Source organism: Acanthopagrus latus, chromosome 15 (genome assembly GCF_904848185.1).
Source record: "Acanthopagrus latus isolate v.2019 chromosome 15, fAcaLat1.1, whole genome shotgun sequence".
Taxonomy (NCBI): Eukaryota; Metazoa; Chordata; class Actinopteri; order Spariformes; family Sparidae; genus Acanthopagrus; species Acanthopagrus latus.
Window position 1 is genome coordinate 1695636 of NC_051053.1, and position 22210 is coordinate 1717845.

The window sequence follows — 22210 nt, forward strand, 5'->3', positions numbered from 1 at the left end:
AGCTCAGCCCAGCCCGGGGGAGCTGGGATTCGAACCGGCAGCCAGACGACCTGCTCTACTCGCTGGCTGAGCTACAGCCACCCCAGATAACTTGTTCTATGTTCCCAAAATGTTTGAGGATAACTTTCTCTAAAAACATTCTAAAAATGTTTTGTGATAACCTCCTTAAAATGTTCAGTGAAAACATTGCTTGAACATTATGCCCGAATGTTCTTGAAAACATTCTCAGCGGGAAGTTTTCTTCAAGTTCCCAGAATGTTTGAGGATAATGTTCACTAAAAACATTACAAACATGTTTAGTGATAACCTCCTTAAAATGTTTACTGAAAGTCCTGTTAGAACATTCTGCCCAAATGTTCTTAAAACATATTTAGATGAAAGTTTTTAATGTTCCTGGAATTATACTATTTTAGGGTTGGATAACATGCTTTGAAAAAAAATCTATAAATGTTTTGCAGTAACTTTTCATTAAAATATTTAAACATTAAAACACTATAACAACATTCCCACTTCATCTTAAGACAAAAATGTCCTCACTAGGATCACTGATCATTTCCTTAACTATTGGAATTGGACTATTAACACATGTAAAACTTTGATAATATCAATAATCAATAGTCTTTTAACAGAATTATTTATTTATACTCTTTTAGCTAAACCAAGGGTTAGGGTTATGTTTTTTCAATTGCATTTTCCCCGCTAGACATTCTGCTAGAACCAAAGAAAACAAAAATTCAACACAAACTGGCAAAGCCCACAGACATGTGCACTTTAAACCTAAACTTTAAACTTAACTTTTTGGCTACAACAATGATGTAAAAAATACTGTAAACACTTGAGTTGATCAGACATTGTCATGAATTTATCTCTAATTTTGTCACCCAGATTGTCCATACTGGCATTTTACATGCAATATTACATGTCTTTCAATCCCAAGAGAGGGATCCTAAGTTTTCCTCCATTGCTCACCCTGTAGGAAATCCGTCCCATAGTTTGTGTTGTAGAATACAGTATATATTGTGAAGCCCCTTGAGGTAATTTTGTGATTCGTGATATTGAGCTATAAAATGATTTGTTTGATTTTGCCTGAATATCCTTGACTCACTGATTGTGATTGCTTGTGATTGTCACAAGTTGGAATCCATTCATCCATCCATTACACTTGGATGTTCTCACCAATTTAAAGGTAGGCCTACTAGGCCTATGTTTAAGAATCAGAATGACACTGATGGCCATTAGGGCAACTGCAGACAGCGACCTTGCACAGGAGCGAGCAGCCAGTGGCCAGACAGCATGGATCTGGCATTAGTTACTTTGTAGCTGATAAAGTCATTTGCAAACGGCAGCCTAGCCAATTTATCAGCCCTGGGCCGGCTGGGAGTCTGGATGGATTAGCCACATCATTGTGGTGTGTTTGGTCATGTCTTGGCTTGCAGGTAATTCAGCTTGCTTCCCTTGAGCTGGCATGGGTTTATGACATTTTATAAAAAAAAAAATTAAAAAAAAGTTCTGTCATCTGTTATCTAAGGCCTTAAAAACATCCCCAAAACATTTTCCAAATGCTGCTTTGAGAATGTTCTCCCTTTGTTAATATATCACATTACAGAAACGTTTTCTGTAATCTGATGTCTTAATAAAATCCATAAAAGATTTTCTGAATGTTGCAGCGAGAATGTCATTCCTTTGTGATCATGAAATATTGTGGGACTTATTTACATAACAATGTGCCGCAAACATCCTCAGAGTGTTGCAGTGAGAATGTTATTCCTTTGTGAACATATCACAATACAGACACATTTTATGAAAAAAAAATCTGTAATCTGAGGCCTTAGTAATATCCCCCAAAAAATCCCAAGAATTTTACAGCAATAACATCCTTCCTTTGTTAACATATCATATTTCAGGAACGTTTTACAAGGTTATTTTCTGTGATCTGAGATATCAAAGTATTTCCCGTGTGTTGCTTTGAGAACATTTTTCCTTTGTTATTGCATAACATCATGTGAACGTTTTACAAAAAATGTGCGGAACTCTGAGGCTTTACCTGAACAACCTGAAAACATTTTCCGCATGTTGCTTTGACAGTGTTCTTCCATTGATATTGTGTAACATTGTGGGAATGTTTTATTAAAAAACTTTCTGTAATTGGAGGCCTTAAAGACATGCTGAACTCTGAAAACAGACTGATGTTTTGAGAATAAGTAGGGCCCGAGTAGGTAGACCTGCAAGGTTCCTATTGTTTTTCTAAGGATTATTTGTTTTTATTCTTATTTTTCTTCTGCCAAAATAATCGCATTTTTCACTGCCTGAATATACCCCAAAACTCATCAAACTTGGAATATAAGTCATACCTGGCGAAAATGTTATAATCTGTTGTTGTTGTGAATTTCCACCACTAGGTAGCGCTATAATCGAGGAAAGGGCGTTTGGCTTATATCTCCCAGATACTTCATCGCACATTCAAAAACCTTATATCCACGTGTTCACTGGATTGGGCTGAGTCTAGTGGTATAGGCCATGCCCATTTTCGCCACACAATGATTCGTTGGATTAACACAAAATTTGGTACAATTATTTTCAGTGCCCTCCTGAGGTCAGCTGACAAAGAGTTTATATTTATGGAAATGAAATTCATAGAGGTGCTATAGAACGGCCCCTGTGAGTTACACACCAAAAATGACCAGCAGGTGGCGCAATTTTCAATGCAAAAGCATTTTTAGCCAATAACTCCCACATAATATGTTGCACACTGTTAAAGCTTATATCGACATGTTCGCTCAATTCAGCTGAATTGTTTGGTGTAGGTCACGCCCACTTTTGCACTTTTTGCAGAAGAATTTTGAAAGAATTTTTCCTGCATATTGTGTTGAAGACAGACAATCTTGCATATCTTTACAAAATTCTGTCTAATTATCACGTAAATGTTCATAATTTTGTTCCATGGCCTGATGAGGCTTTGTGTAAAATTTGGTGCAAATCGGCCAATAGGTGGTGCTCTGGTCGCAGTCTAATTAGTGTGAATGGAAAGAAAATGGGAAAATCTTCAAATCCTCTTCAGAACTCATCAACTTTCAACCTCATCTTGTGCTTCATACTTTGAGCTACAGGCACCATTCCACCTTTTAAGGAGTCAGAAGCTACGGTGCGTGACATCATAGCTAGAGTGGAGCAGCTAGAAAAAAAATATTTTGGCCATAACCATTTGTTTTTTCCAAAAATGGCAGGAGTTTGGGAGGCATTTTCCCATTCATTCTTATGGGGACATTTTCTACTTTGCCTCTGTTACTGCTGAAGCATATGTGCAGCCACAGAAAGTGTTAGAAAGCTCTACAGGTAGGGCGGCTGTAGGTCAGCGGGTAGAGCAGGTCGACTAGGTCGACTATGTCGGAAGGTCACTGGTTCAAATCCCAGCTCCGGGCAGTGCTGAGCCGCATGTCGAAGTGTCTTTGAGCGAGATACTGAACCCCACATTGCTCACTAGTGCGATGAGCTGGCGACTTATCCAGTACCAATCCTCGCCCTGAGACAAGGCTGGGATTATCTCCATGGAACCCCATGGAAAGGGATAAGCGGTTCGGACAATGACATGACATGACAGCTCTACAGGCAAAGGTCCTACAGCACCCTCTACTGGTGCAAAGACAACTAGCAGTGAACAAGTCAGGACATGCCCAGTCAGACCAGTCAGTGAGCAGACCTTGTGAAGCTGCATGGACTTTCTGTGTGTTTCCCTAATTACGTGTGTGTTCTTGAGGAAACTTGAGGAAATGTAAGTGGTTTCTGCTTGTAGTTATGGATAATTTGATCACTATTGCAGTTTGTTTTTTTTACATGGAAATATGTTGTGTGAGTTTGAGTTAGCTCAGTAGCCTGTGTCTCAGTAGTAGTGAGCTGCACTTTGCTTGCACTGCAGCTACATTTAGATTGTGAGGACTTAATGAATGTAATGTAATGCAGATTTTGCAACTCAGTCTATTTGTTGTGATTGTGACCATGCTCATTACAGTTTAAAGATCGAATTATTTACTGTGGTTAACACTCAGTATATAAAGCTATCATGGTGTTTAGCAGTCTATAGGGTCAAACACGGTATTCCTCTCATTATTTGTTCTTTATGTAGATTGCAGGGGGTTCTTCTTATTTCAGCATACATTGTTTAATAAAAGGAGGAGCAGCCCACGTCCTCAACGAGAGGTGATGCGTTTACAAGCCTGGCGGCAGCATGCATCAACTGCAGCATGCCCTGACACGCGTGGACAGCAAGGGCCCGTTCATTGCTGCTTGCAGCTTTAATTTTCCTTTGTTATCATCTAACATTGTGGGAATGTTTTAAAGAACATTCTATAATCTGAACTGAACAACGTCACCAAAATATTCTCAGAATGTTGCAGACAAAATGTTTTACCTTTGTTAACATATCACATTACAGAAATGTTGTAGAAAAAATGTTTTGTGAACTGAGGCCTTAATAACATCCCGAAAACATTTTCCAAGGGTTGCTTACAGAATGTTCTGCCTTTGTTGTCATTTAAAATTTTTGGAATGTTTTTTCTTTTAAAAAAAAAAACGTGATATAATCTGAGGCCCTAATAACATCCTAAAAGCATTTTCTAAATGTTGCTTTCGGAATGTTCTTCCTTTGTTTTCATGTAACATTCTCAGAATGTTTTATAGAAGAACATTCTATAATATGTTACCTCACCCACATACCCAAAACATCCCAAGACTGTCACAGCTAAAACTTCCTTTCTTTGTTAACATATCACATTACAAGAACATTTTAGAAAAATGTTTTGGGATTGTAGGCCTTAATAATATTCGGAAAACATTTTCCGCATGTTGCTTTGACAGTGTTCTTCCTTTGTTATAGTATAATGTTGTGGGAAGGTTTTATAAAAAAAACACTCTGTTATCGGAGGCCTTAAAAAGATACCAAAAACATTTTCTAAATGTTGCCTTCAGAATGTTCTTCCTTTGCTATTTTGTAACATTATGGGAATAATTTATAGAAGAACATTCTATAATCTGTTACCTCAACAACATTACCAAAACATCTTCAGAATCTTGCACTAAAACATTCTTCCTTTCTTAACATTTAACGTTATAAGAACATTATTTTGAAAATATATATATATATATATATATATATATATATATATATATATATATATATATATATATATATATATAGATATAAACATAATAAGAACTTGTAGGGAATGTTAGCCAATGTTGTGGGAACATTCCCTGCTAGCTGGGTACAGACTATGAGGCAAATTTGTGATTCTGGACTTGAAATAAACTTGCGTTGACATGGCACTGTTTGTTTCTGCTTCCTCCTTCCATCTCAGCACCAAGCAGCTCATCAACGATGCCATCATGAACAATGACTTTCTGAAGAAACTGGAGCCACAGCACATGAGGGAAATGGTGGACTGTATGTATGAGAAGGTTTACAGTGAGGGACAGCTGGTCATTCAAGAAGGGCAGCCTGGAAACCATCTCTACGTACTGGCAGGTCAGTTCAGCTGAATACTGTATGTGCAGGTCTGATAGGACTTTCTCTGTCCCATTTTAATATTTGACAGGCTTAGGTATCGGGCAGCGATTTTGTGTTTTTGTACATTTTTGGTGTAAAAATATGTCAAAGAAAAGTTTTGGAAAAGTAATAGAGAGATATTGCAAATCTAAAATTCAAAACAACCATCAGTTTAAATGCAGTAAGTCTTAATCATTTGCGTACGTGAGATTTTCCCATTATGACAATAGTTGCACCAAAAATCTAGCCTAAATTATCATAGTTCTGTGTTAAAAAAAGTTGTAGATTTTCACTGTCTACCAGATGAACTCCATCCATAAGTCCATGATGGATCCCTCACATTTCCCTGTACATGTGACATCAATTGCATGTCTGTCCATCCTTGGAGAGAGATCCCTCCTCTGTGGCTCTTCTCAAAGTTTCTTTCATCTACTTTTTCCCCCTGTTAAAAGATGTTTTTTTCCCTTCAGCATGGCATGTTTTTCCTCACTTGCATAGAGGGTCTAAGGACAGAGGATGTCATTCACTGTTGCCCATTGAGGCAATGTGATTGTGATTCTGGGCTATATAAATTCAATTGATCTGATTTGAACTGGAGGCAATTTGCAGGCTTTTAAACTCTGTGTGGGACTGACCCAGGCATAAACAGAGTAATGTAGTTTATGCAGTCCAATGCAGCCTCCACATATTTGAGGGCCAACTCCTCAGGTTGAGACTCTGCTGTCTGCTTACATTTGAAGGAAAAAAAACATTCCTTTGAGGACAACAATGTGAACATATTGGCCACAGAAGACAGATGGCTTGAAAGAGGAGTAAAATAATACATCTACATCAAGATGAAGCTCAAAGCTCACACGTGTCCCACGCATAATTTAAAAGCCTGCAACTCCCCTCCAGTTAGTTAGAACTGAAGAAGCCAAGTCCAGTTGACTACAATACAACACTTAGAATTACCATGACCTGGATGACTGAGAACCTTCATCAACATATATAAATGCAGTCACTTTACTTCATGGTCTAAAAATGTGGCAAACTACCTCTTCTATGACAAGAGCTTTACTTGACTTCCAAAGATCTTCCATAATGTATCCCAAAATATAGATGATGAAATGAGTTTGATGTGGTGTGTCCTCAATGCAGAGGGCTTGTTAGAGGTGATCCAGCATGGGAAGCTGCTGGGAGAGATGTGTCCTGGCACAGCATTTGGAGAACTGGCCATACTGTACAACTGTAAGAGAACAGCCACTGTTAAAGGTGAGTGACATCAGCACTTCTTTTAAATAAGACCAAAGCATTCATAGTTTTTAACACATCTCACATTTGGGATTGTATACAAGCATACACATTGTGATGCTTAAGTGTGTATCATGTTGTAAGTGTTTGACAACCATATCCAGCTGGTTGGTACATGATATGTTTTGCTGTTGTTTTAACAGAGTGAGTTACTTAATAAACCTCTCATCAAATAAACTGCTCATCCATGACAAGATATTTTTGTGTAACTCAAGCACCCAATATGGTTGAATAACACTGAGTGGAAAGATTTACATTTTAAAGACTTATCAGTTTTTCCCAATGCTGTTTTTTTTTTTTAAATTATTTTCAAGTGTCTTACAATAACTGTGTCTAGCCACTAATGGAGAAACTGAGCAAAATGTTTGGATATATAAGTATTTAAATAATAAAAATCCAAGCCCCGCCTCCTACATGCATATACATGAATGACATTCGGTATGCATATGTATCATGACCAGACACACAAAAAACATTGGGGTACCAAACTGTCACTCCAACAGGAAGTCAGCCATTTTGATTCAAAGTTCCCATTTGACCTCCATTTTCATCCATTTCCATGCCTCATACTTTAATGAACTCCTCCTACAGATTGAACACCACAGACTTCCAGTTCACTCAGTATCATCCTCATACCTTGAAAAGTTTTCACCTACGTCCAACATGGTGGGTGCCGTGGTGCGGTCCATTTTCATGCTTTGCCATGAAGCGAAGTCCCTATAACTTCACTATACACTTTCCCACATGCACCAAATTCATCACACATGAATACGATGTCGCCCTCCATACCTCCATGCATCAATACTGTGTCAAATCCATAGCACCACGTATTGAACACAGGAATTCAGACAATCATCCTATTTACATGGCATTTATAGGTTTTTTTCCTCCATATCATACACTACAAGATGATATGCAACTAAAAGGTGAGCACACCCTCCGACAGCATCTCTGCCAATCAATAAACAAAACACAACTGACCACAAATTTGTTTGAGGGATTTTTCACTTGTAGTAGAGTTCTTCTGACCTCAGCGTACATTATTTAGAATGAGAAGAATCAATCCTCAACAGGGATGATAATGCAATGCGTGTAATGATTGATAATGGTTCCGCTCTCATCCAGCTGTGTCCCAGTCTCACATCTGGGCACTGGACCGCCAGACCTTTCAGACTATTATGATGCAGACCACACAGGCCAGACATGAGGAGTACTTCAGCTTTCTGTGCAGGTACAAACACAACTGACAGGCTCTTTTTGTACTCTCTCTACAAAATGAGGAGGCTTTTACCTGAATTTGCCAGTATAAATATTTTTTTTAGTATTTTAAAGAAAAGTAATAAACAGTATATCTCATAGTATATTATCGTTTCAACATCTGTGAGGAATATGTGTACTTGTTCTTTATAAGTGTGTCTCTGCTGCGAGGACTGCCTGAGGAAAAACTAGCCAAAATTGTGGATTGTCTTGAAGTGGTGAGTAATCTTTATGCTTTTTATATAGTTCTATAGAGTAACTATTTCTGAGCAGACAAGAGAATGACTGACCCTCTGTCTTTTCAGGACCATTTTGAGAAAGGGGAGCATATCATTCGAGAGGGTGAAGAAGGGAACACTTTCTTTATCATTGCAAAAGGAGAGGTGAGATATATGCACAATTAAAAGTGCATTCTGTGAGATCTGGACAAATAGGTAATTCAAGGCAAAAAATTGGTTGAAGGCTGAACCAAATCAGTTGGAGTCTGACAAAGGCCTTGAGCAGTGGTCCTCAATAGGCGGCCCCCGGCCAAATCCAGCCCGCCGGCCTCCTATTTGTGGCCCCCGAACTGTTATTCTTTCTCCATGTGTTTTGGTTGGGTCAGCATGTGCATACCGGGTGAATACTGAGACTTGTCTCGATGCCGACGCACAGACAGCTGGGTCACTCACTGCTCTGAGCACATTTTTTAACTTTTTTTTGTTTTTGGAGCAGTTCGCATAATTACATTTTGCCGGCTGTAGGAGCATAGATTGCACAAAAATGGCGTGTTCCAAGTTCACATCAGTGCTCACAGTCTGTTATCACTGATGACTTTGGTGTTTGCGGTGGACACCTTGCAGGCATGTGCCTTTCTTGGTAGTCCATCTGTCCTGGTTCAATTCCTGCCGGCTGCTGTCCACTCTCCATCAGTGACAATGAATCGTGAACACTTTCCACAGTCTCATGTTGTGTTTGTTGAGGGGAACTTGACATTTCTTTGGTTTTCAGAATGTGTCTCCTGTTCCTTCTGTAGATTTGCTCGTTGTCAGTCGGTATAATGTTCGACCTTGGCTGATCATGTCTCTTCAGTATAACAGCAGTTTGCCATTGGTTTTGCTGTCTGACTCTTACTCTTTCTTCTACGTCCACTAGAGGGAGATTCCCTGTTCCATGGTCAAAGTAGCATTTCTGCTTCTCTTGTCTGTTCATCAATCTGCTCCGTACATGTCTGTACACCCCTGGCTTTAACAGATTCCTTGACACAGGTATTTTTGTTTTCGGCCTTCTTCCCATAAGGAGTTGCACGGGGGTGTACCCTACCCCATCCAATGGTTTGTTTCTGCAATTAGCACCTCTGGGAGTCCCACATATGTCATGGTTCGTTTCCGTCAATATGTGGCACAGACGAGCGCGACGTTCACAGGCTGTATTTTGTCATTAACTGCCGAAAATTAGGGAGGTTTACGGGTGTTTACGGGGATGAAAACCCTCTTTTCATGCAGTGTCTGTTGGCTGTCTGCTGCAGGGAGTGACTGCAGCTCCGTGTTTGCATGTAATTGTTTACTTTCTCAGGTGGCCGGGATTTTGTCAAATGACTGTGATTGGCTTGATGGCTGTCAATCACTCTAAGTTGACCAATAGGTTTCACGTATGGGGGAGCTACTCAGCATACTGAGGTGTGCTCCATGTCAGTATTTTGGCACACCACGAGGGCGGGCAAATGGTTTAATACCATAGGATGGGCACAACCAAGTTTACAATTGGGGGGGGGGGAGTTCACACACTTTTGTTTTCCTACGGAAATAAATTGAAAATAAATAAGAAATAACGAGACAGATCTGTTGAAAGGGTTTATAAAAGAGTGCATATTTAACATATTTTCTACTGTATATTGGGGGGGACAGATTGGCATTTTCTCAATATTGGGGGGAACACAACCCCCCAAAGAATGTGTGGTTACGCCTATGTCTGCACTTATCAGCTGAGTCCCATTCTCAGAGAACAGTTCATAAGGTACACCATGACTGGCAAAAATAGACTTGAGTGCTGTAATGATGTGTTTACTTTTTTGAAATCTCTGGGTACTTTGAGTAATAGTCAACGCACATGATGTACTCTGCGTTGTTGAAATGGAAAAGATCGATTCCAACTTTAGACCACGCTCTTGAAGGAACTGGATGTGGTATCTCGGGCTCTCTGGGATTGTTGTTTTTATGTTTGTTGCACACTGCACATTTCTGCACAACTTCTTCAATTTGTTTTGCCATTCCTGGCCAAAACACGATGTCTCTTGCACGTTCCTTACAATTTACAATATGCTTCATGGATTTTTTTGAGCATCTCCTCTCTGATCTTTTTAGGAACAACCAATTTGGAGTTTTTGAACAGTAGACCATTCAAATACATCAATTCCTCTCTGAAAGTCCAGGACTTTTGGATTGTCTTTGGAAATTGTCTATGTGACTCAGGCCATCCATTTTGCACTGCTTGTCTGACCAGACTAAGTTCCTTATCCTCTTTTGTTGCATTTTTGAACTGCTGACTTTTTTCTTCTGAAACAGGTAACTGTTGGACTACATAGCTCACATCCAGCTCATCCCCCTGTCTGTCCTGTGTATGGTGTCTCAAACTGGTCTGCTTAATGCATCCACAATGTGCATTTCTTTACCAGGCTTGTATGTCACCTGCAGGCTGTATTCCTGTAGTCTCGTTAACATTTTCTGCAGCCTTGCCAGAGCTTTGTGGGGTGGCTTTTTAAATATAACCTCAAGTGGTTTTTCATACCCATACACAATTGCAAGCAGCTCTTTTTCTATATGAGCATATCTTTGTTCACACTCTGTTAGTGTCCTTGAGCCGTATGCCACCGGATGTTGTTCTTGTAGGATCACTGCTCCCAATCCACCCGAAGTGGCATCAACTGACAGTGTGACAGGCTTCTCCACATCATAATATAACACCGGAGTGTTACTCACCAGCTCTTGCAGTCATGTGAAGTTTCTCCTTCCAGCAGCTTTCGGAGTGGTGCCGATACGTCTGAGAGGTTTGGAATTGATTTGGCTACTGCACCATACCCATGAATTTCTGAAGCTCTGTTTTGTCTTTTGGCTGAGGCATTTCTTGTATGGCTCGCACTTTATCCATGTCAGGTTTCAGTCCGTCTTTGCTCAGCACATGCCCTATGTAACTGATTCACTCAGTCCAATTTTGCATTTGTTTCAATTTAGTTTCAAGTTTATACTCCTCAGTCGATCTAACAGCTTCCTTAGTCTGTTGTCATGTGACTCGCTATCTTCACCCCCCACAAGAATGTCATCCATCACACTGACGACTCCGTCCAGTCCTTCTGGATGCTATCTGGAATACTTTTGCGGCAGCAGCTATACCGAAGGGAAGTCTCTCAAACCTGTACCTTCCTGAGGGTGAGTTAAAGGTACATAGTTTCGAGCTCTCATCATCCAATTGGATTTTCCAGTAGCCTTGGTTAGCATCCACAACTGAGAATACCTTTGCACTTGGCATTTCAGCCACAACCTCCTCCACAGTTTTCAGAGGATAGTGTTCTCGTAGTATTGCTTTGTTTAAGTTTTGAGGGTCGAGGCATATTCTTATTTTGTTTGGTTTCACAACTGTCACCATGCTGCGGACCCATTCCATAGGCTCAGTTTGTTTTTCAGTGACACCGGGGCTTTCCATCCCTTTTAATTCCTTTCAAGGTGGGTGAATCACAGCTGGATTTACCTGAATATAGTGAACTCCCGGAATATAGCCTAGTCCGTTGAATAAATCTTCATATTCACTCAATATGTCTGTCTGTGTTCTTTCTTCCACTGCATAAATCCTCTTCACCATACCAAACACAACACTAGATTCTTTTCCCAAGACTGCTTTTGTATCATGTTTTATGACTTGAAAGTCCACTTTGAGCTCTTTGTCCTTGTATTTGCATGTAATGGTCTTCTGCCCTACTGGCTTCACTTTTTTCCCAAAAAAACCCACTAACTTATAGCAAGATTTCTTCAGGTTCTTTCACTCATTTTCCGTGCATCCAATTTTCTTTTGGATATGACATTACAGTTCGCACCTGTATCTATCAGCACAGTGAGTGTCTGGTTGTTTATGTTTAGTGTTGCAGTCCAGTCATTGTTGTTAGTTTGTTCTTTCACTTTGTCTAGCCTGTTTACGAGGCTCTTTTCTTCTTGTTTCAGTTCAATCAACCCTATGCACATATCATCATCACCTTCTGTGTCACGTTCAATACCTTGTACTTTCCATTGGATTTCTGTCCGTCCACGGCTCGTGCACATCTTTGCATAGTGATTCTTTCGGTGACAAGAGTTGCAGGTTTGGCCAAATGCAAGGCACTTTCTTGGCTCATGTTTATATCTGCATTTACCACAGTCTGCTTGTGTTTTTCCTGTCTTTGGTTGGACTTGTGGTCTCTCCTTTTTCCCATATGTTTTTTGCTTGTGTAATTTCTGAGCCGGTACTTCAGTTTCTTCATTTAACTTTTTTAGTTGAGTTTGGCTCACCTCACTAGTGCGGCAAATGTCCACTGCTCTCTGTAGCGACAGCTCCAGCCCTGTCAACAGTCTGCCTCGGATCTGGTCATTTATGGTTCCCCACACAGCTCTGTCTCTTATTAATGACTTGGTTAAGTCTCCAAACTCGCAGTCTTTTGCCTTGTTTTTTAAATCTGTGACATATGGATCAATAGACTCTATTCCCTTGTGCTCTTGTGAAGAACAAATGTCTCTGGTACATCAGGTTTATTCGAGGCTCACAGTAGTTTTTAAACAGATCTTTTAATACTTCCAGATCATCAACATCGTCGTCAAACTGAAACGTGTTGTATACCTTGATGGCGTCGTCTCCGGCAACATGGAGAAACATGGTGCATTTTACTTTGTCCGACTTCTCTGCTGTTCCACTAGCGATGAGATTTACGTCAAACTTTTGAATACAGACTCTCCAGTTTTCAGATGGATTACCTTCTATGCTCAATGTTCCTGGAGGTTTTTGAAGCTCCATCTCATGTCTGACACCATGTTGTATATAGTACTCAATAAGAAGCCATCTTGAATCAGACTGAACAGTGTTTACTAGTACCTCTTCAACATATACAGCACAGTCCTTGTAATCTTATAGCCTCACTTAGTGGTGTCTCCAACATAATACGTGACAATTAAGAAATATCCTGGGCTGAGGTGTGGCCCTGCCTCTTGTTCTCATGCCTCCATGATCAGTTCTTAAACACTTCCTCGTGGCATCAGCTCAACACTGTTTCTTTACTGATTATCATTAGCTTTCTAAACTTCAATACATTGATATCAATCACATTGTGTTTCTTCATCATTCTTATAGCCCAGTTCAACATTTAACTCTTACTGTGGTTCTACATGTTTTTGAGCCAGCTGTCAAAATCATTGGAACTGAAGACTCAAGCTAACCTGGAATCAGGGACCAATAACCAAAGGGGGAATTAGTCTCAAAAGAAGGACATTCAATTTAAAATGTAAATATTTGTACAAATATTTCAAATTAAATGAGCAGTGAAGAAAATTAATCCAAGCACTGACGGTCAAAACCTGCTGTTATCACAAAACCCATGCACAAATAATACCAGAAAACTGCTCTATTGGGGGGTTCCAAATGAGAGCCCTTCCCCTGTTTTTTTTTTCTTTTTCTTTTTTTAAGTATATTTCCAACAATTCTATGATATTTTATATAGGCCACACGTTCTCTGGCTAAAAGTGTTTTCAGTGCTATTCATGTGCAAATTAGAGCAATTAGCACCTCCGGGAGGTCCGGGGTTTGGTCAAATGGCTGTGATTGGCTTGATGGCTGTCAATCACTCTAACGTATGGGGGAGCTACTCAGCACACTGAGGTGTGCTCCATTTCAGTATGCTGGCACACCGCAAGGGTGGGCAAACGTTTTAATACCTTAGGATGGGCGCAACCAAGTTTACAATTGGGGGGGGTCACACACTTATGTTTTCCTTAAAAACAGAAATAAATAAGAAATAAGAAGACAGATCTGTTGACGGAGTTTATAAAAGAGTGCATATTTCACATATTTTCTACTGTATATTGGAAGGGACAGATTCACATTTGACACAATACTTGCATTTCTATCATAGTTTATTTGGATCTCTTTTAGCCCAGTTGGGCTATTCTTCCAAAAGTCCATGACATAAAAACATTACAGAATACAATACCAACACAAAACTGTATAACTGAAACACAATACAATATAATACAGACACAAACCAAAAACATACATACAACACATCAATGGCATTATGCACACACAAAAAAAACTTATACAGATAATATTACATAAAAGCTATACCCTTAATCACAGTCATACAGTTACAATAAAAGAGTTCAGTTTTGTTTAATATGTGTTTCTAGTAAATTCCTAATAAGATCAGGTAAACCATTCGATAGTTTCACAGCCCAAAATCAAGACATCCTTTTACCAGTTACAAGCCTAATCCTGGGTGAAACAATCACTTGTGCTAGCTGCTCTCGTGCTGACTAAATGTCTGTCTTCCTTGATAGAAATGTGGCTCATTGTGTGCTCAGACAGAGACAAAGCTTACATTTTGGTCCACAAACTTGAAAGCTTGTCTGACTGGTTGTATGACTTGGCTGACTGACTTAAAGGGATAGTTCGGGTTTTTTGATGTGGGGTCATATAAAGTACATATCTATAGTCGATCTGTTCTCTCCCGTAATACCGTAATCTCTCTACTTCTCCAAACTGAGGCTGCGCTGATCGGTGATTACAGTAGAGAACAGATTGACTATAGATATGTACTTTATATGACCCCACTTCAAAAAACCCGAACTCTCCCTTTAAATTAAGTCCAGCAACGAAAGTTATTGTCTCAATTTCATGATTGCAAAAAAGAGAAAGAAATATAACACTGTAACACTCATAATTATTTATATCCATAGGTCATAGTCACTCAGAGTACAGAGGGGTTTGCTGAACCACAGAAAATCAAGACATTGGGAGTTGGAGACTACTTCGGGGAGAAAGCTCTGATCAGGTACAAACAAAACTCCACAGAAGACTGGGGCCACAGCAGATGACTTTGAAATCCAACACTTTTGGCTGACACACAACAGCAAACATCTAAATATGTCACATGTCTGAGCCTCATTGTCGTGATCCCTTCACAGCCAAGCCTGTGGATTCAGCTTTGGCCTCTGCCTGGACTCATGTACTATACCAGCAACTCGTCATGTTAAGAGTGGATGACAGCACTGTGATGGCCTGCACATTCCAAAGTCTGATGAGTGTGTGCTCTTCCCGATAGCATTACCCTATCCCTTTTGCACACAAGAAAAATTGAACAGTGGCACCCTCACTGGGGGTAAATACACTATATTACCAAAAGTATTCGCTCACCTGCCTTTACTCATTCTATGAACTGAAGTGCCATCCCATTCCTAACTCTTAGAATTCAATATGATGTCGGTCCACCTTTTGCAGCTATTACAGCTTCAACTCTTCTGGGAAGACTGTCCACAAGGTTGAGGAGAGTGTTTATAGGAATTTTTGACCATTCTTCCAAAAGCGCATTGGTGAGGTCACACACTGATGTTGGTCGAGAAGGCCTGGCTCTCAGTCTCCGCTCTAATTCATCCCAAAGGTGTTCTATCGGGTTCAGGTCAGGACTCTGTGCAGGCCAGTCAAGTTCATCCACACCAGACTCTGTCATCCACGTCTTTATGGACCTTGCTTTGTGCACTGGTGCACAGTCATGTTGGAAGAGGAAGGGGCCCGCTCCAAACTGTTCCCACAAGGTTGGGAGCATGGAATTGTCCAAAATGTTTTGGTATCCTGAAGCATTCAATGTTCCTTTCACTGGAACTAAGGGGCCAAGCCCAGCTCCTGAAAAACAACCCCATACCATAATTCCTCCTCCACCAAATTTCACAGTTGGCACAATGCAATCTGAAATGTACCGTTCTCCTGGCAACCTCCAAACCCAGACTCGTCCATCAGATTGCCAGATGGAAAAGCGTGATTCATCACTCCAGAGAACGCGTCTCCACTGCTCTAGAGGCCAGTGACGGCGTGCTTTACACCATTGCATCCGACGCCTTGCATTGCACTTGGTGATGTGTGGCTTGGCTGCAGCTGCTCGGCCATGGAAACCCATTGCATGAAGCTCTCTGCGTACTGTACTTGGGCTAATCTGAAGGTCACATGAAGTTTGTAGCTCTCTAGCAATTGACTGTGCAGAAAGTCGGCGACCTCTTTGCACTATGCGCTTCAGCATCCGCTGACCCCTCTCCGTCACTTTACGTGGCCTACCACTTCGTGGCTGAGTTGCTGTTGTTCCCAAACGCTTCCATTTTGTTATAATAGAGCTGACAGTTGACTGTGGAATATTTAGGAGCGAGGAAATTTCACGACTGGATTTGTTGCACAAGTGGCATCCTATGACAGTTCCACGCTGGAATTCACTGAGCTCCTGAGAGCGGCCCATTCTTTCACAAATGTCTTGTTTCACAGTCTGCATGCCTGAGTGCTTGAATTTATACACCTGGGGCCAGGCCAAGTGATTAGAACACCTGATTCTGATCATTTGAATGGGTGAGCGAATACTTTTGGTAATATAGTGTATATTCGGTCATACAGTATGTCCCCAAGCCTACTCCAGGTCTTTCCATCTCTGATTCTAACGTCACAAACTGGCTCAATGTATATAAAAATGAGGGGAGACAAGTCAGGTTTGAAGTGCCAATGAAAATGTTTTATTGTGACTTAAACTTTAACAGATTAATCTCCATTGGTATTTCACACACACCCCTCGACTGGTTTAAATCCTACCTCTCAGGCTGCACTCAGTTCATCCAGCTCCAATCCTTCAGTTCCCACCCGTCCCCCATCACCTCTGGTGTGCCCCAGGGCTCTGTCCTGGATCCCTTCTCCCCTTCTCATCATCTACCTCCTTCCCCTTGGCAATATCTTCCGCAAATACAACATCCATCCAAGCAACATTTTCATTGCTTCGTGGATGACACCCAGCTCTACCTTTCCAGCAAACTGAATTCCACTCTCCCACCTTGATTCCTTACTGACTGCTTCACTGAACTCAAATCCTGGTTCTCCTCCAACTTCCTCAAACTAAAAGAGTGATGAAACTGAATTTCTTCTCATTGGCACTAAATCAACCCTTTCAAAAGCTGATAGTATTTCCCTCACCATCGACCACTCCTCTGTCTCCCCCTCCCCTCAGGTTAAGAGTCTGGGTGTCATCCTTGACAGCACATTATCTTTCCAGTCACATATCAATAACATCACCCATATTTCCATCTACACAATATTAATCGCCTCCACCCCTCCTTTTCTCAAGTGCCCAATTTAAATAAACTGTATTATTATTATTATTATTATTATTATTATTATTATTATTATTATTAATAATAATAATAATAATAATAATAATAATAATAATAATAATAATAATAATAATAATAATAATAAACATAACTATCTACAAAAAACATGAGGAGAAGTGAGCATGTGGAGAGTAGCGGCATTAGTAGTGAATGTAGTAGCGTGTGTGTGCTGCCATTGAATGCAAAAGAAAACACCAACACAAACCCAGAAAGTGTATTTCTTTAAGGATGCCAGTTACTAAACTGAACTCACCACTGCAATACCTCAAAGCTGATAAGCAGCAGGATACCTATTAACTTGACACGTTGCAGTAAGCAAATATGGGTGTTCAGATTTGGACCGAGTCAAGGGACCCACACAATCAATGATCAAATGGCAGCCACATTGCAGGGATTGGCTGAAGAGGAGCAGGTTTAACAACCTGATTCATCTTTGCCAGTGAGCTGACAGGTATGACATCTCTTAATGAAATGAGCAATGTCTCTGTAAGCATGGCCAGAGGAAATGTTGCAATATGTGGTCAGAGGTTTTACAAATGCCAAGATGACCTCCCAAATCACTGTGTGGCATCTGGAGCACTTTACTGCAACAGTTAGTAGGGACAGCAACTTGGAAGATTGACTCTCCTACAGATGCATCACCATGTGGCAGCCACTTCTGAACCAAGACATTTTAGGAGGAAATAGCACTGAGCAGTATCCCCCATCTCTAATGTTGGCACAATTCTGCCAAACAGCTCATGAAAGAGGAATCAGCCTTATCTTCTGCTACTAGCTCAGCCTGAGAACCTGTTAACTGGTCATCCAGCAAAGATTCTGGCTCCACCACACTCTGTGCATCATGGCTGGCAGCACGGTTGATGGCACAGGCTGGGAAAATGTTACCTAAGCGCAGTGGTGTCAGAGGGAGCTACTACAGTGGGGAAAGTAGGTGGCTTCACTACATTAGGCTAACCATCAGCCCACACCTTGTCACAAGCCAAATCATTACCCAAAATCATATGCACACCCTCAACAGGCAACTGGGGATGAACATCCACTCACACCTCCACCCTGAAGACCACAGCTGAGACCCATTCGCTGCAATGGGACAGAGAATGGAACTATACCCATCCCCAGTGTGATTATACATCCACCAGTGTAAGTTTTGGATGAAAATGGTAACACAGACGCAAGGATGAAAGAATCTAGTACTCCAGTGTCTAAGGAACCTGCACACCACCTCCAAACAGACCCACTCATCTGATATAAAAGCAGAGTAATCAGCCTGAGGAGCTACCAGCTCAGAACGAGCCTACACTTGACTTATCTCCCTGCTCTCAGATGTTAAGACCCCCACACACCGCCCAGACATCCAACTGCCTTATCCGACCACTCTGTTGCCTCTTGTCTGACCAGTTCGGCAGAAAAGTTGCATTGAAACACATCGCTTCGACGTGCTGCCTACACCACAGTAGCGTGTACATTCTGCACTTGCGTGTGATGCAGTAAGCAGGTGGCGCTTGTGTTGTGAGTTGTAAAGGAGAGGCTTATGCACGCAACTCTCTTTACTTTCAATCAAAACAAAACTTAACTGTTTCAGATAAAAACAGCTTCATACTAAACATGCAGTGAGGCATTACCAAACGAACGCAAATTAATTCGTCCTGAACGGACATAACAACTAGTCTCATGCCAGGACTGTAAAGCATGAAAACGGGGAATGACGGAATGGAGTGCGTAGAAAACCAATGCGCACACAGTATTCCGCCCCTCCCACACATCACGCTGATTCGCTAGCACACCGCCAATCAGAGAACCTAATGGCTCAGGTGGTTTCCAAAGGCCCTCCTCCTCAGACTTTGCATGTTCAGTCAGAGCAGACAACGTCCACACAGCTTCAAAAGCTTCCGACGCAGCTGAACACACCAAACAGATTTGTTCCCAACCTCGTCCAAGACTCTCCAAACACTTCAGACGTCCAACGGTTGGGCCATTGTGTTCCTGCCTTTATGATTCGAGCAGCCAGAACAGCAGGTTTCACCTGACCAGAAGACCCACTGGCTTTCATCAGTGGACACTCCTTTTTCCAGTGTCCCCTTGCCTGACAGTACCTACAGGTGTCAGAATTGACTGCTGAACTCCACACACTATGACTAAACTTTTGCAGAGCTGCTTCATGAGCAGTTTTTACCTTACCTGGCCTAGAATAAGTGTCAGTGTTATGACGAGCCTCTCCCTTTCTGTCAAAGAAACTTCTGTGTGTTAGAACATACTCTCAGCTAAATTTAAGCTGGGAAGGCTTCCTAGGTCTTACCAGTCAGAACACACTGTAGCAACATGATGCTCTCTGAATCTGGCTAGTCTCGAGCATCTGATATCCTATCAGAGAAAAGAATAAGTATGGATCAGACTTGCTGAACCCGGGAAACAAGCAGAGATTATTAGCCACCTCAAACTGAGAAGACTTGCCCTCTGAGGCCTCAACAATATCAGCTCTGCACACACCTGAATGTTTACCCTCTTTTACCAGCTGTAATAGATATTATTGCACTTCCAACTTTGCACACTCAGTTTTATGCTTTACAGTTTCCAGTTCTACTTCCTTTTCAATTTGTCCAAACTGCTGTTTTAATTGCAACTGCAGCAACTCCTTCTGTTATTCAAATGTTAGAGTTCCAGGATTAGCAGTCCAGTGATCACACTGGTCACAGACTGCTAACTGGCTGCCGGCACAAGACTTCAGACTCAAACAGACCATCTTTTAAGCATTTTTTCTCCATCCTCCTTTAACTTCTTTTCTGCAATGTAAACTTTACAGTGCTCTGCAATACTAAGAGGCTGTTCCTTAGTGCACTGTTCTAGCAAATAATCTTAAGGATCTTGGATGAAACTTTCCACAAAGGAATCCATCAGCCAAACAAGTTGCCAACCTTGACTGGCACACACAGAAAACCCAGACCTCGGGTAAGTGATGAACAGGAAATCACCCCTATTCTGATGCTAACTACAACCATTAAAGCTAGCTAACTAACTCATCCCTAGTCTTTGTGCAGTTAATGATGGGGGTAATTATGCATGCTCAACCAGCGGTGTGAAGAAAGCAACCTGAAGACTGGCATCCCTCTCACAACCATGGAGATGCTCCAGATCCTGAAGCTCTACCCACCTTCACCATGAAGTAGTCACCACAAGTGCCTCAGAGGAACCTGCTGCAAGGCCTAAAGGGGGAGGAGGAGCTCCTGCTGAAACAGACACCAAAATACCCCAGATAGGGCACAAAACCAATCCAAGTCCAATCAAGCTCACAACAAACAAACAGAGAGGGACCAAATACCTCTTCTAACTCTCATACAACCTTCTTACAGGAAGCAGCCAGCACTAACAACAACCTGATACTTTCCTTCCCAAAACAGTTGGTGAATAACCATAGCACAGACAGCTATATCCAAAAACAACTAGTGTGCACTCCAACAACGAATATTAAAGACCATTGTCTGCAATAGGAGGAAATACACACCAACCTAAACCGGCCAATTTACCAGTACATTATATTTAAGCTAATTTATCCAGGACGAGCCCCAACTTGTCACAAAATGGCTCAGTGTATGTGACAAAGAGGGGGGACAAGTCAGCATTTAAGTGCCAATGAAAATGTTTTATTGTAACTTGAACAACATAGCTATCTACAAAAAGCATGAGGTGTGGATAGTAGTGGCACAAGTAGTGAATGTAGTGTGTGGATGAGTGAGGTGTGTGTGTGCGCTGCCGTTGAATGCAATAAAAAACACCAAAACGAACCCAGAACCAGTAATGGTGGAGGCTAGGAGAGAAAGAGAGAGAGACAATGAGACCGAGCTGGCATTTATAACCTTGGTAGAGGCCTAGCCATGTGCCAGCACCTTGCCCTAACGACTCCCTGACTGCCAGCTGCTGCAGGAAGTGATCATGCATTTTGGCGAGCATAAAGGGAGGGGTCATGAAAACTAGAGCACCTGCCAGAGGACCCAGGAGCCAAATGGTACATAGGTTCAGAGTGCAAACCTCACCACACTGTAGAAAACACTGTGTACATATGGGTTTGTGTTGCTTGATTAAATGTACCTGTATGTTTACAGTGAGGATGTCCGCTCAGCCAACATCATCTGCAATGAGAATGACACAAACTGCTTGGTGGTGGACAGAGAGTAAGTAGCTGGATGTGTTAGCATGCCATGTTATTATCCACAGTTTGACCCATATACCAGAGCTTTTGGTTTCATTTGGATAGCTGACATTAAATCAAAATCCGGTAATGAGAATACATCTTCAAAAGTAAATAGGTATATTTGAAATACAATTAACTGTGCTGTTATTGCTAGTCACTCTATCATGACATATGCTGTGTAGCTTATGCTACTTAAATGGATTAGATCAAGGAGTGTGGAAGCCCCCTTGTCAGAGCATCTTTATAGGAATGATTAAAGAGGTATGAAAGATTATGTCAGTCTGGCTACAAACTGTTTACTTGTTTCCAACCTTTCTGATCATTTGACAACTGCCCAAGATTTATTATGATCGAAGTTGTAATAACCCAAATTGTTCTTTAACCTGTTACTCCGAAGTGCTGTATGGTAGTCAACTGGACATGTTTCAGTTTCTTGAAGACGTTTCGCCTCTCTTATAAGAGGCTTCTTCAATTCTAACTCACTGGAGGGGAGTTACAGGCTTTTAAACTGTGGGAGTATCCTTACAG

The 22210-nt window shown here is 41.2% G+C and overlaps 1 protein-coding gene across 3 annotated transcripts in view; it reads left to right on the plus strand.

Annotated features, from left to right (window-relative positions):
- LOC119033457 (cGMP-dependent protein kinase 2) overlaps positions 1-22210 on the plus strand; it is an 85743-nt gene that overhangs the window by 17003 nt on the left and 46530 nt on the right. For all 3 annotated transcript variants that reach the window (XR_005079250.1, XM_037123568.1, XM_037123569.1), the window contains exons 4-10: positions 5352-5518; positions 6680-6793; positions 7958-8063; positions 8244-8307; positions 8395-8472; positions 15037-15131; positions 21594-21662. Coding sequence is in view for 2 of the 3 variants with exons in the window: in XM_037123568.1 (XP_036979463.1) it covers positions 5352-5518; positions 6680-6793; positions 7958-8063; positions 8244-8307; positions 8395-8472; positions 15037-15131; positions 21594-21662 (693 nt within the window). In the remaining variant the exon portion in view is untranslated. The remainder of the gene's footprint in view (positions 1-5351; positions 5519-6679; positions 6794-7957; positions 8064-8243; positions 8308-8394; positions 8473-15036; positions 15132-21593; positions 21663-22210) is intronic.